We start from the raw sequence: 14,435 nt of genomic DNA on the forward strand, positions 1-14,435 counted from the left end.
TATAGACTGCACCAAGAGTTAAAGGCTCTTTTTCACACCAATTGCATTCCATTATTGGTTGAATAGAATTTTTAAGTAGTTCAGACTGATAAATATGCACACAGCATGTATTAGGGAGGCACTAATCAATCTGATAACAGCTAATTACACTAATATTTGAATTCTATAGGAAACATTACTGGATACTGATAATAGTTGTCTTTTTGTGCTTGACCATTAATGATTAAGTACCAAAAATAGAGGATGGAGGCTGTTCTCAGCACCACTTTCAATTACTGTTACAGACAAGGGAATTTTGAGTTTGACATAAATAGAATAAATACATACTTTTCTGTTCAGTTTAGTTTTAACCATCAGATTTTAGTCATATTCTTTTCTTTTCTTTTTTTTCTTTTTCCTACGAGAAATGGCAAATAAATTTGTTTTGCTTCTTAAACTCATATTTCTAGATCAGTAGATTATCTCTGGTTTGATAAGCTGTAACAGTTTAACAATCTGCATGAATGCATGGGATAAGATGTAACATAGGATATGCTACAGTAACAGTTCTGGGTCTAGTATCCCAGAATGAACTGATCTACAGCTTGCTTTTGGTCTACTCAAATAAATACTCAAGTACACCTGCTACAATGCAGGTTATAAACTATAAATTTTTTTATTATTATTATTTTATTATTTTATTTTTTGAAAGCATAGCTCCTTAATGTTAAACTTGGCCATCATAGAGAACATTCTGGGCATTTCAAACAGCTGATCTGAATGGTGAGTAGGTTTTAGAGCATGGCTTTGTCAGTGCCCTTGTCTTCACAGTACCCCTTAATCTTTTGCACATATTGCTCCATCCATCTATGTTATCTCTTCATAAAAGCACCTTCTCAGTATACGATTTAGACTTTCTCTCCCCTCCCAAGAAATTGTTTCCTTCCTTTTGGATTTCAGAAAGCATTAGCCATAAGAAAAGGTCATGTCTGCTGCCAAATTTCCACCTACATATATTGAAATACCTGCTGTAGTTTATTTATTTATTTATTTTTAAATGAGGGTCGCATTTTCTTTTCTTACCTCTCAAATTAGGGACGAATTTATTACTTCTCTTCACACGCCGACCTATCAACACAATAACCACTCTTGGCAAGCTGGGAGAGCGCAGCATGGATCTTGTAGCACTCTCCGTGTGATTATCATGATCAGTGCTGATTGCTGATTGTTATGGTGTTTGCGCCTCTCGTCTATTCGGCACACGCTGTGTGTTTGGGCAGTGCTGATTGTGTTGACGCTGCCCCCCCCCCCCCCCTCACCACCACCACCGCCACCACCACCTCCTCTCCTCCTCTGCACTCTTAATGGAGGAGAGGCCTAAGCGGAGGAGAGGAGACAAGAGGCAGGGTCCATCAGACATAATGAACACCACGCAATCAGTCCCATCAGCCAACAGTAGCTGGCTGGGAGAAAAAAAGTCAAGTAGTCAGAAGACAGTGCAGCAATACGCATGTATTTTTTTAGCAATTCACTGAGGAAGGAAAAAATAAGGGTATGTTTCATTTACATCTAAATTCAATAAGTTTGCAGGGGTGTATGTCGGTGCAGGACAATATACAGTATATCAACACTTTATTATACAAATGGCATGACTAGAAAAGAGAATTTTATTTATATCCAGAGAGAAAAAACATCTAATCTGTTAGCGGCTGCATGTTTTTAATCAACACTAACAAAAGAAAAGTCAGAGCCGAGCAGCTGACCTGTCATGTTCCAGGCCCAGGTTTTTCCTCCTGCAACCTGTTCTTGATGCTGTTCCATTATTTGTTTCGGTGTTTTAATCTTGGCTGAGTCAATAATATTCTTTGTCGTTGAAAAGAGGAGTGATGGAGGAGAAAAAAAGCCTTTTGTTGGAAGCGCCTACCTGTGACTTCTGTCTGTTCAGCCTTAGTAAATGTTGTATCATTAAATGTTGTTTTTCGGCTTGCAATTACTTATAGTTTTCGCTGGGTCAAAGACAACATGGGCATGGAGGGGAAAGAAAAGGGTGAGAAGAAAGAGGAGGGAATGAACAAGAACAAAAGTGATGAAGAACTGGAAAGGTGTGAAGCCAGGGCTCTCAGGCATTAAACACGCTGCAGTTGATATATTCCTAACACCGAATGACTCACTTTGCAGTGTCAAGAAATCTTTGCAAATGCAGCAAATGAAAGAATGTTCTCGATTGTGGACTAAATGTGTTCTAAAAAAAAATCCTTCTATTTTTTGCTGTAATGAAAAGACAGAAAGAAAAGACAAGAGACAAACTTGTCAGCCACCACTGATCACTGATTGCTGAAACTTCATTCTGAAAAACAGCCAAACATAACAATTTCTTTTTTCCAGCAAAAAATGTATCCTGATACTGTACTCCTTTCTACATTATACAACACAAATGTTTTTAAAAAATGAAATGAAAATATGTTATTTAAACTTTTTTTGACTGCGCCTTGACTGTCTGCCTGCAAAGATCTTTGTTTCTTTTTTTTTTTTGTAAGATCAAGTTATTGAATAGAAACACAGATTAGCCATAACAATATAACCACCCAACAAAGACTGTGTTCTTCCTTCTTAAGCCACCTAAGCAGCTCTGACCTGTCCATGCCTGGACTCCACAAGATATCTGAAGGTGTGCTGTGATATCAGACATAAAACCAGCAGATCCTTTAAGATCCTGTAAGCTGTGAGGTGGAGCCTCCATGGAGTAAACCTGTTTGTCCAGCACATCCCCACAGATGCTCAGATGCTTGACTGGGGAATTTTGAGGACAGTCCAACACCCATTGTTGTGTTCCACAAACCATTATTGCACAGTTTTATGCAGTTTATCCGGGTCTATTAGCCTGGTGAAATAGAATATGGTTGCCATGAAGGTGTTTGCTCAGTTTGCATATAATGTTTTGTTAGGTGGTAGGTGTCAAAGTGACATTCGCAGGAATGACAGGACACAAGGTTTCCCAGCAGAATATTGCCCAGAGCATCAGACTGCCTCAGCTGACTTGCCATCTTCCTGTTTACTAAAAAATGCATAACCGCAAATCACTTCTTATACATGCCTATTTTTTCTGCTTTCAGCATATTTTAAGAACTGACTGCTGCCTAATATAGCCAGTCCTTAACAGGGGTCATTGTAACTCGATAATCAATGTTATTTACTCAGTGGTTTGTCCTGGCTGAATAGCAAATATTTCATAGTGAAACTGAAGCTCTGACCTGCAAGTTATAACAAAATATTGTGACAAGATCTTGTTATTTTGACTTTGTATCTCATTATTTTGAGTTATTAGCTCTTCATTTCAAAATATATAATTACTTTTAATTGATATATTAGTAAGATGAATTTGTTGAAATTGTCTACATAATTTGTTTATTTTCTGATTTTATTATTCTGTAGGTTGCTGTTGACAACCCACTCATCATCCACTTTATTAGGAACAACAGTATGCATGCACATATCACCATCAACCGATCATGTGGCAGCTATGCAATGAGAAATATCGTGCAGATACAGGTCTTCAGTTAATGTTTACATAAGACACCAGAATGGGGAAAATGTGTGATCTTTGTGTTTTCAAACATGCTGATCTCCAACTTGTTCATGAGAGATTAAAATAGAATGACCAGTCTGGTCTGAGCTGACTGGAAGTCTATAGTAACTCAAATAATCATTGTTTACAATCGTGGTGAGTAAAACGCATCTCGGAATGCAAACATCAAACCTTGAGGTTGGCCACATTAGATTTTGCTCTGATCAGGCAATATCTACTCACTGCAATGGAACAGCTGTGAACTGGAAATGTCCAGGTGATGTTTTTTGATGTCTAGTTATGACACACTGTCAGTAAAACCAAAAGGGGATATACCACATACTAAACTCAGGCTAAAATTAGAAACAATTAATAATTCTTATTCATAAATATCCTCATTCTTTGTAGAAAATGCGACATGCTTGGCAACACCAGCCTCTTTTAGGATTTCTCAATAACAAAAATATCATAAAGTGCTTTAAAGTATGGCAGCATTCTCAGAGTTCACAAGTTGTGTACATGTACTGCAAGCAAGTTTGTTGGGGTTTTTTTTTTGCTGTTTTTTTTTATGCAGGTGCAAATGATGCTAAATAACTTGAGGAGCTGTGAGTTTCACCCGCTGAGCACTTCTGTTTGTACATTAAGAATTTGGAAGAAGTTCCCTAGACAGATTTGCTAATATTCATTCGAGTACAGAAACTACACATGGATGGAGCCTATTGCATTAGACTTAGTTCTTCTTCACCATCAGTAAGAGTTAACAGTAACAGATGGTGAGACATGTATGCGTGTGGAGGAATGGTATCAAGAAGTGTGTTGCATTCTGCAAGGCTACAAAGTGTAACTCCACCAAATTGCACATGGGTAACAAGTCTAAATCGCCACAATTTTAGTCATTTAGCTAATAACAGAAAAGTCTGGTGTTTTTTGTGTTTCTAAGCCCTTAAACAGTTTTGGAGAGAAGAAAAAGATTGTCATTAATCCTCAGCATTACAACAAAGATCCCCTTTGATGGCTCTTGGCAAAAATAACCTCTGCAACATTGATTTTGTCAGAGAAAGTTACTCATAAAGCCACAACTGAGAAAACCCCAGACCACTCCAAAAGACAACTGCTTCTATTCAACTGTCAACCACAGACAGGTGCTGAAATTTTCACATAACTCTGTGAAATAGCTTGTCAACACCCATATGTCTATTATACCTCTTTTCTATTTTTGGTGCATTATTTATGCTTGGTAGTACATTTTTGTTTGCATGGTGTTATGTTTTAATATCCAAGTATAGAGGGTTCAGGATTAACTTGATGAAATGAGGCAACAATTTGGCAACAAATTCATATCAGTTATTTTTGAAAACTGAAAGCATAAATCACACATTATCAGGTGATGAAGTAACAGTGAAGGACCTGGAGTGGAATCATGATAAAATGAATCCGTCCTGCAGTAAGTGGCCCTTCTCGGCTGTGTGAAAATGAAAAGTAGGCCTCTTCTTTCACCTTATGGTCGTGTCCGTTGTTTGAAAAATGGCATCGCTTCCCTTGTAAAAGGCCCATGGGGTTAAATGGCTTCATTATTATTAATGATCACCCATTTGCCAATCCAGATGTAGAGGCAGAGTGGCACTGTAATAAAATGACAGTCTGTGCAATTACAAACTCAATTATTTCTTTCAAATTTCATTCCAGCTGACAACATGGGATCTCTTTTACGAGCACATGTTCTTCTTAAATAGACAGTTTGTTGAAAGTGTTGCACTTCGTGTTTAACCCTGATTGGATTCCTACACTGTATATTATTTTTCTTTTTCCAGCCATGTTCCCATCTTCTAACAAATTGATTTTGACCCACAATCAGAAATGGCAAAAGTACACACCTCCTTTATTCAAGTAGAAGTACAGATACTCATGTTTTAAAAGACACTGGTAAAAGTTGAAGCACTGACTACACTTTTTTCACTCAAGTTAAAGTAAAGAAGTTTGGGCTCTGACATGTTCTTAAGTAAAAAGTTGTCATTACTACTACCTGTTTTAGTGTCAAGGTTGTAACTGGACCTCACATTCTATTAACCTTTTGGGGTCAAACAAAACGCATGTTTTCCTTATAACGCCAAAACGAACTAAAATGAGCAATACATCATTCGAATCTGTAAAGGGTCTACTTTTATTTGTATACGCTCATAATCACAACAAAAATACTGTGCTTTTGTAAAATAAAGAAAACTGGCAGAGTGTAAGGTCAGTCGTCTCTGTCTCTGTCATCTCTTTTTACAGACACATAAATAAAACAACCTGAATCTCTGTAAATTTTTGCCTAACAGACATTATAAATATATGCATTGAAAGCTTAAAATGTCTACTTTAAATAAACCAATTCAAATCAAAAACAAATATTCTCTAACTATGTAATCCGTATGAAAGTTTGAAGAGGTACAGTTTTGGGCTCTGGGTACCATCTATACATGGATAATTTTTACACTAGTCCTAAGCTTCTAACGGACTTGTTTGCTTTGAAGTTTGGCATGTGGGACCTACAGAGACAACAGGAAGGATTGCCTTTAGAATACAGCTAACTCGCTCACCAAAAAATCTTTGGCGAGATCCATCAGGTGGATTTAAGCCAGACATCCTGTGTTTGTAAAGTGGATGGACACAAGAGAGGTATCTCTCTGCTCCATCATTAATGCCGCCTATACAGGAGACACTGTACAGAGGAGGGTGTAAACACAAGATGTATGCAGGACAAAGATTTTTTCCATGTCCTGCACCTTTGACTGCCTACAACCAGCACATGATCAGTTGACCTGTCGGATCAGCTTTTACAGTACTACAGTACACAGCACAAAACAATGAAGTGGTATAGAAAGATCTTTTTACACTTCTTGGACATTGCTGGCACCAACACGTTTATCTTGCACAAAGATCTTTATCGCACCATGAGCCACAAGGAGTTTATGGAAGAACAAATTGCAGAGCTCTGTAGTGTGCCAGAAAATCACCAACTGACCAATTCTTCAAAAAGTGCCAGTGCCAGTTCTTCAAAAAGTGTCTTCAAAAATATTAATCAATATATTGTTTTCTATGAATGAGTGAATAGGATGATTTTTACATCAATTTAAAGCAAAAACTCTAGTCTATCACATCCAGTTCTTGTGAACAAATGTTCTGTTTGTGTTTCATGGCCTCATTCCAGTGACTTTCTCAAAAGCACAATCATATACATACATGCTGTTCACATACTATTATGGCCCCTAAACACCCTCGTATACCAGAGAGTTAATATATGGATATGAATGAATTTCAATTTCTGTTACTTAATGATGTATCCTGGCTAAACAACCACCATTTAGAACACAAGCAGAGCAAAGATGATGATGATCAGTTGATCAGGAACGTCTCAATCATGTTTACATCACTGGCTCCCTCTGTCTCATCTACGTTAGGCTAGCCTAAATCTGTGGTGCCAGGAAATGATACACACAATGAAGAGAAATAGTCACAATGCACAATTTCTCCTACAATGATAAGAAATAGGTTGATGGGCTGAAAACAGTGCGCAATAAAAAGAAAAAAATATTGATCACGTTACCAAATACTGTAGATTGAAACTGAAGTAATTGCAATCAAGATAATAAAACCCTTATCGTCGTCAAGGAATTCCTGAAGTTCTATATTTATTATGACTTATACAGTAATGTTTTTGCATCAATAAACCTCTAGTGACTACAATTATCTAAACTACATAACCACTATTTAAATACTACACAGCTGAATTGGGCAATTTTGTCAAGAAATGTAAACCATTAAGGTATGTTTCGATGAGGGAAACGTAGCAGCAAGTGTGCACAGGCCACTGACATCTTTTGAGCTTCATAAATTTTATGAAGAGTCATTTCTACTTCATTTGCATGCGAAAAGTGGTGTCCTTGAAAATGTCACTCATGCAACAACCTTTTAAAAAAAAAGCTTCAAAAAGTTGAGTTCGGTTGGATAGGAATCAAGCACTAATGACTACATGTTCAGATAGCATGTTGAAAAATATATGATGACAGTGGCTTTTCAAATATACAGTACAGTGATGTGTAGAAAAATATTAGATGGGACCTATCAAAATGAATGCGTGACATCAGCTCATTCAAATCTACAACAGCGTTACTGCAGATATGGTGCACAAGGTTTCTGTCCCAACAGAGACTGTTTGGATTGAGGGAAAATAATGTTCTATATTTATGCAATTAGCCCTCTAATTGGTAGTAATAGGTATGCACATGCTACTGTAATGAGATGAGTAATCATCCCTAGTCTATCCATGTAAATCCCATCAGGTCGTGCTGTTTTCCTGAGCAGACTCCGTTGCTACGTCTCATCTGCATTTATTGTCATTTTCTCTGACACAAATTCTTCACGAAAACTCCTGTATGTTTTATTTGTCTTTTTACATATTTTTTTTATCGAGTTCATATTCTTTCCGCTATTCAGTCCAAGCCAGTTTTAGATGCAAGCCTATGATAAAGTTTTTTATCAAATTAATAGCTTTTACTTGCGTATTTGTGGGCTGCATCTATTGACATGAAAGTAAAATGGGGACAGAATCTGGTTTCTTTCTTTTTTTTTTTTTACCATGAAGGCTAAGACCGTATAAAAACAAGCTGCCAGTTTGCACCAACTGAGTCAAAAGCCAAGACTGACTGATTAAGACTCAAGGAACTGAAAAAAACATTTGCAGAGAAAAGGAGATGAAAAACATCTCCAAGCGTTTGTACCACTGTAATAACCAGTCTGAATCGGCCAAGGCCTCAATCGATAGCAACTGGTCATTTTACAAAACGTCAGCGAGCCACAGGACTCCGTTCCACATACTGTAGCTGAGAAGCCAATTTCCCTTTAAACATGTTTTTTCTTCTTGATAGAATGTATGAGGATCAGACTGACTGTACTATAGATTACACATATTTTACACAATATTTAGATTCAAACTTTTAAATGCATGGGATGGGGTTAGACTATGCATGTGGTATGAGTTAAAAAAAAAAAAAAACAAGAGAAAAACACGACGGGAGAATGGCAATTCCTTCTAAATGCATCAGACACTTAAATGACTGTGAGCTGCTTGCCTCTTGCTGACGAAAGCATTCAACAATTTCAGCCACATCAGTCAAGCAATACTAGTCCCTATGAAGATAGAAAACTGATACAGACTACATATTTGAAGCTGTTTAATGTAAAATATCAGATTCGAAAGAAAAAAAAAAGAATAATAACAACTTCTGGCTGTTGACAAAGGGTCCCTCGCAGCTCATGCTGCGCCTTTGTAGAAAACACAGATGCACTGAAATCACTTTTCACGCATTATATAATTACACATGAGCTTGTGCACTTTGGGCTGATCTCTGCCTTCTCTGCACAAAAGGCGAAGTTGGGAGCACAGGTGAGCACACTACGAGTGTGTGTGTGTGTGTGTGTGTTTGCCGGCATAAACGAATGTGTCCGTTGTGGCGTAAAGTGTTTGCTATTGTGAAGAACAATGGCTTGGAAAGACACCTCCAATTTCCTAAGCAGCTTGGAGGTGATTTACAGTGAAGGCTGTGCGAGCGATCTGGCCCCCCGTTTATTTTGCTTGCGCAGAGAGTGAGTGAGCAGCATCATTTTTCCTTAATGAAGTTAGTGACCCTCTGAAAGGTGACACATTTACCGCTTGGCTGATTTATGCACTGATTCTCTGAGGCAAGCTGGAACAGTGCAGGACCAGAGGGATCCAGCCACATGTCTGTATCTTTCTCTCTCTTCACTTTTTTTCCTTCTCACCTCTCTTTCTCTCTTTCTCTCTTTCTCTCTCTCTCTCTCTCTCTCTCTCTCTTTCTTTCGTTCTTTCCTATCTGTACATTCTAAAGCTGCATGATCACGTGAGGATTATTCTGACTGACAATAAACCTGAATGCTTATAGATTTAGTGTATCATCATGTGATTTTCCTCCTTCCTGAATGGTCATAAACATGATTAAAATCTTTTAGTAAGCTGACCGGTGGTTAGCAAATAAAACTCCTCAGAGCATGCAGAAATCAGAGACAGAGTCCTGCTCAATTATTGATAGCATATTACTCATGCAAATACGATCAATTATTTCTACATGACAGCTCAAAGTGAAGGCCTAACAAGATTTCCGCACTTTCCGATTTCTTAGTAGGTAAAGAAACATAAGGCCGCAGGCTCTAAAAATACTGTTTTACATTCTAATTATCTGAGCTGACAGGCTTCAGTGTTGAGACTATAAGGCGTGTTGGTAGATCCATCAGATGTACGATGTCAGAGCGGGCTTAATGAGGTAGGATGGTGGAGAACCTTCCTGTTCTCTTCCTTTGTTAAAATCAAATCTGGTTCCTCAAAGCTATGTTCATTTTGCCTAACACGTTGTAAGATATGCTAACAAGTAGGCAAAGTCAAGACTGTAGGTGTATTTTTCAGAGCTTGGTGTCTGATTCAACTTGACCAAATTCATTAAAAGATCTGAAGATGTGAAGTGCACCACAATGACAGTTAATAAAATAAACAATGGCTTGTATGAGCAGTTCATTAATTCTTTAATGTGGCAGAGCCGCTCTCACACACAAATGAGACTTTCCTTTTCTTTTTTTTAGTAGTTTAATTAAGCTACAGGGAATTCAGTGCATATTGCAGGTAAACTTTGAAGACCTTGGGAATATGGTGCAAATTAAACGTACTGATTGTGTTTTGTGTGTGTGTGTTATAGGATGAATTAAACATTTATAACTGCTGCACTTTAGTAAGCTACAGCTAACTATTTAAGTTCATGCTTCTTTCTTTGATATCGTGAACCCTGGAGAGTTTTTCATCCTGCCACTTTTTCTTCGACAGCTATCGAAGTCAACCTGCAGAAGGCCATGACTGAGGCCTCGGAGACCTGCACCCAAGAATGTCTGATCCTCGGCCATTCTGACAGCTGTTGGATGCCCCCGGCAGTGACCCAATTCCAGACAACTGCTGCTGCCACGTTGCCCTCATTCAGCCTTCAACAGAGCTGGGCACGCAGCGGCGCCATGCCAGACGGGCGTCACACCCTCGGCAGATCTGTGCCCAGAGATGATCTGGACAAAGGGAGCAATCGGCCCCAGTTTTACAGCACACTGGACAGACACTGTAGCAAGAAAGAGGACGCTGTGAAGGTCATCCCTCTGGCCAGCTTCTCTGCCACTTCAAGCCCGCAGAACTCGGGCACTGGCGCCTCTTCCGCATTCTTACATGAGCATCAGTTGTAGAGCAAGAAGCAAGCATTTGCAGTAAGTTACAGCGACACAAAAACAATAGTGAGTGATGAGAAAACCATAACTAAGCTGACAACTGACGAAAGAAAATCTTAACAAAATTTATCATCAGCCTGAATTTGCAATGCTTACAAAAGGTTTTCGTGGTGTTTTTTTTTTTTTTTTTTTTTCGTTTTTGTCAGGATAGAAATTGAAGTGAACGGACAGTCATGATACTCTCAGTAGATCTAAACCAAAGTAGCATCTCAAACGAAAAAATACAAAAGCAAAAAAAAAAAGCTGTGTCTCTTTGTTAGGTAGCGGCTAACGAATCGAGCTTCAGAGATGATGTCAATGTTTTTTGAGCCTTTTGAATATGATGTAATTATAAAAAAACCTACATTATATGCTGTTGATATGAACAGTGATACTGTAAATTTGTGTGAGTGATTGCGATGTTAGTTTCAGTAAGAATCTGTGAGTATATAGCGTAAATTGTTTTTAGCAACTTTTTTTTCTCATCTGAGTGCTGCAGAGACTCTGTCCAGACAACAGACATGTTATTACCCCTTATTGCAAACTTTTTGCTTGCACTCTAATAACATGCAGAAAGTTTTCTCATGAAATCGACATCTTTTTTTTTTCTTCATAAACTAAAAAGTGAAGGTTCCTCTTATGTCTGCAGTTTCCTCGCATCTGACATCCTTATTTTTTTTCTGCCATTATTAGGAACCTACTCATTTTCTTATTAACCAAGCCTGGGAAGGCACAGACAGATGTGCTAAAGAGCCGGCCTTTGTTTTTCATTTTCCCCTACATCAAGTTTCGCTCTTGAAATATACAATTTATGCACCATAACAAGTGCTATGGAACCAATTATGAGAATCTCCTGATAGTATAATTACTTTGATCTGTAATCACCGTAGCAGCCATTGCTGTGGAAGACTGCTCTGTAATAGTATAATTGGCTTACTTTTTCTTTGCGTGCGTGTCTGTGTGTGTTACCTTCGTGGCACACTACTACTCTTTTATAATCTATATAAGAAAAAAAATCATAACACTTGGTTGCTGATGTGAATTGTTCTTTGGTTTTTACTTTAGTCACGGACCTCAAACTTATTCGTGGCGCGTATGCCTTTTGACTGCTAAATAGAAATAGAAGCTCTCGTTCCCCTCCACACATCCACATTATAACTTTTTATAGTGAGTAATGAGCTATAACTGGTTTAAAAAAATAAAAATAAAACAAAAACAAAAAATAAAAAATAAAACACACCCAAAAAAAAAGCTGTGTTCATCATGTGGTCTTATAGCAGACAGTGTCAATCATAAAGCCACCAAACAATAAGAAGGACCTGAAACTGTAATTACAAACATCACAGTGTAGTTAATTAGGCATTTCTCTCTTTCTTTTTCTCCCTTCTTTGCTTCTTTGAATAAAACAAAGGCCTATACACCCGTTTATTTTCCATAATAATTTAGAATCAGGCAGACCCCAAAGGACTCGAACAGGCATACTTTCTTTAATTCAGCAATTCTGCTTAGTACATACTAAATGAAACTCAAGCATTTGAGTTAGTGATCCAAAAAATTACTTTCTTATAAATTAGGTGAAATAGCAGTGAAGGAATGTCTGCCAGGAGAGGGCTATGATGAGCCTGGGTCTGCCGTATTGCTCATTGATCTGAGAGAATGCACAGTTGCATTGGCAGCAAGTCTCTGGACTACAGCAGCAAAAAAAATCCCTTTAATGCTGTTAATCAATGAAAAGAACTATAAGGTGGTACTGCATCAGGGGATATTGCCATGCCCTGGCTGTGGCATAAAACACATTCTTTCCAGCTTACTAAGACAGGATCATTTAAATAAAGATTTTATTGCTTGGTGGATGAACCTATCAAACCGATAGATCAGTAAACCGGAAGGTTAAAAGTTTTAATGAGACATATTTTTGAATGATTAGAAATGAAAGAATTTTTTTTTTCACCAGTCATGATTATTTTGTAGTTATGAGCAAATAATTGAATAAACATAAATTATTTGGGGGTTTTAAAACGTTTCTACTTTCCAGTTCTGTCTGGGGAAAAATATATAGGCTATATATGTATTCAAATTTAAAAATAATTTAAATTATTTTTGCATATAATTTGAATGCTTTTCAAAATGCATGAGTCCACGATGTTTAAAAAAAAAAAGAAAACACAATGCTGCTCCAATGTCAGAATGTCAGTGAAGAGCTCTTAATAATAAAAATGTTATAAAGGTATACTTGATAAATATCCATATCTATCGTGTGTAACCAGTTTGGTAGAGTTACATTTGGTGCCAAAGGTCTCGCAACTAAAAAAAAAAGAAAAAAAACAAGACAGAAAAAAAAATTCAGCAAAATCACTAATGCAAAAAAAAAAAAAAAAAAAAAAAAAAAAAAACATAAATATATACTACTTTCATGTCCATTCTCCCTTTAACACTTTTTGATACATTTTATAGCTTAATATCCAGTGCATTATGAAAGCAGCATCAGCCACCTTAAACAAAAGCATTTATTTTCAGTACTCTGGAATATTGTGCAGGGGGCTAATTCCTATCACACTCTCTCTTTCTCTCATATTTTGCATTTGCATGACCTTAAAAAGCAGGATGTGACCTTTGACCCCCTTGGCTCGTGTCTGACAGTGATGAGGTGCATTTTGGAGCCATGTGGCCACTTGTAGATTGTGTTATAGACCTGAACTTGTCATGGCAGTAATAAATACTGATAATGCAAGCTCCCCAAGCTTTTTATCGACACGTGTCAGTACAGTGGTGCATATTATTTATGCAGAAATCAAATTAGCTTTCATCATCATCTGACAAAAAAAAAGGAATGAAAAGGGTGAAAATGTACATATATATTAAAAGTAACTTCAGATAGCATTATCCGGCAAAATGTTGGCAAAGGCAAGTGGGGTGCTATGTGTGTCTTGAATTTATTGATAAAATACAGTACACTGAAAAAAGCATAAATTTCTAACATTATGAGACAATCGTCATCATTCCTTATGCATATATCAGTGTATGTGCGCGGGTGTCTTTGTGTGTGTGCATGTATGTATGCTGGCACAGAGATGGTCAGAATAATGTACACACCATGCATCTTGTATAAACCAGGAAAACAATATGAAGCTATTGCTATACTATAAATGCTTGTAAATCAATCATTTGTTGTGTTTCACAATTGCTTTGAAAGATGACAGCTTTGATATGTGCCAGCAGTACACTATTAAACAATAAAAAAAAATATTCTGTGTATTGTCTTGCCCTGTAAAATAATCCCTTTAGAATCTATGAAAAAAATTCATATACATTTGGTGTAATGATTTTTCTTGTCTTGGAATTTTACTTGAATAATTAAATATTGTGTATCTTTAGAAATTTGTTGAGTACTCATTTCTTTGTGTGCTGTGAATATGTTATTTTGTGAAACAACTTGGATATAAAAATACTGCATAAATGACGTATAAGAAAATACCAAATAAAAAAAAATATATGATGGCCTGTTAAATAAATAAATTAATTAATTAATTAATTAATTAATTAATTAATTAATTAATTAATTAATTAATTAATAACAAATTCTGAACAGATAAATCAA

The 14,435-nt window shown here is 37.0% G+C and overlaps 1 protein-coding gene across 2 annotated transcripts in view; it reads left to right on the forward strand.

Moving 5' to 3' along the window:
- Positions 1-13,001, forward strand: part of pcdh11 (protocadherin 11) — a 189,449-nt gene extending 176,448 nt beyond the window's left edge. For both annotated transcript variants that reach the window (XM_083561573.1, XM_083561574.1), the window contains one exon: positions 10,416-13,001. In XM_083561573.1, coding sequence (XP_083417699.1) covers positions 10,416-10,816 — 401 coding nt within the window. In that variant the 3' untranslated portion in view covers positions 10,817-13,001. The remainder of the gene's footprint in view (positions 1-10,415) is intronic.
- The last annotated feature ends 1,434 nt before the right edge of the window (positions 13,002-14,435 follow it).

This window comes from Silurus aristotelis (assembly GCF_946808225.1).
Source record: "Silurus aristotelis genome assembly, chromosome: 14".
Classification (NCBI taxonomy): Eukaryota; Metazoa; Chordata; class Actinopteri; order Siluriformes; family Siluridae; genus Silurus; species Silurus aristotelis.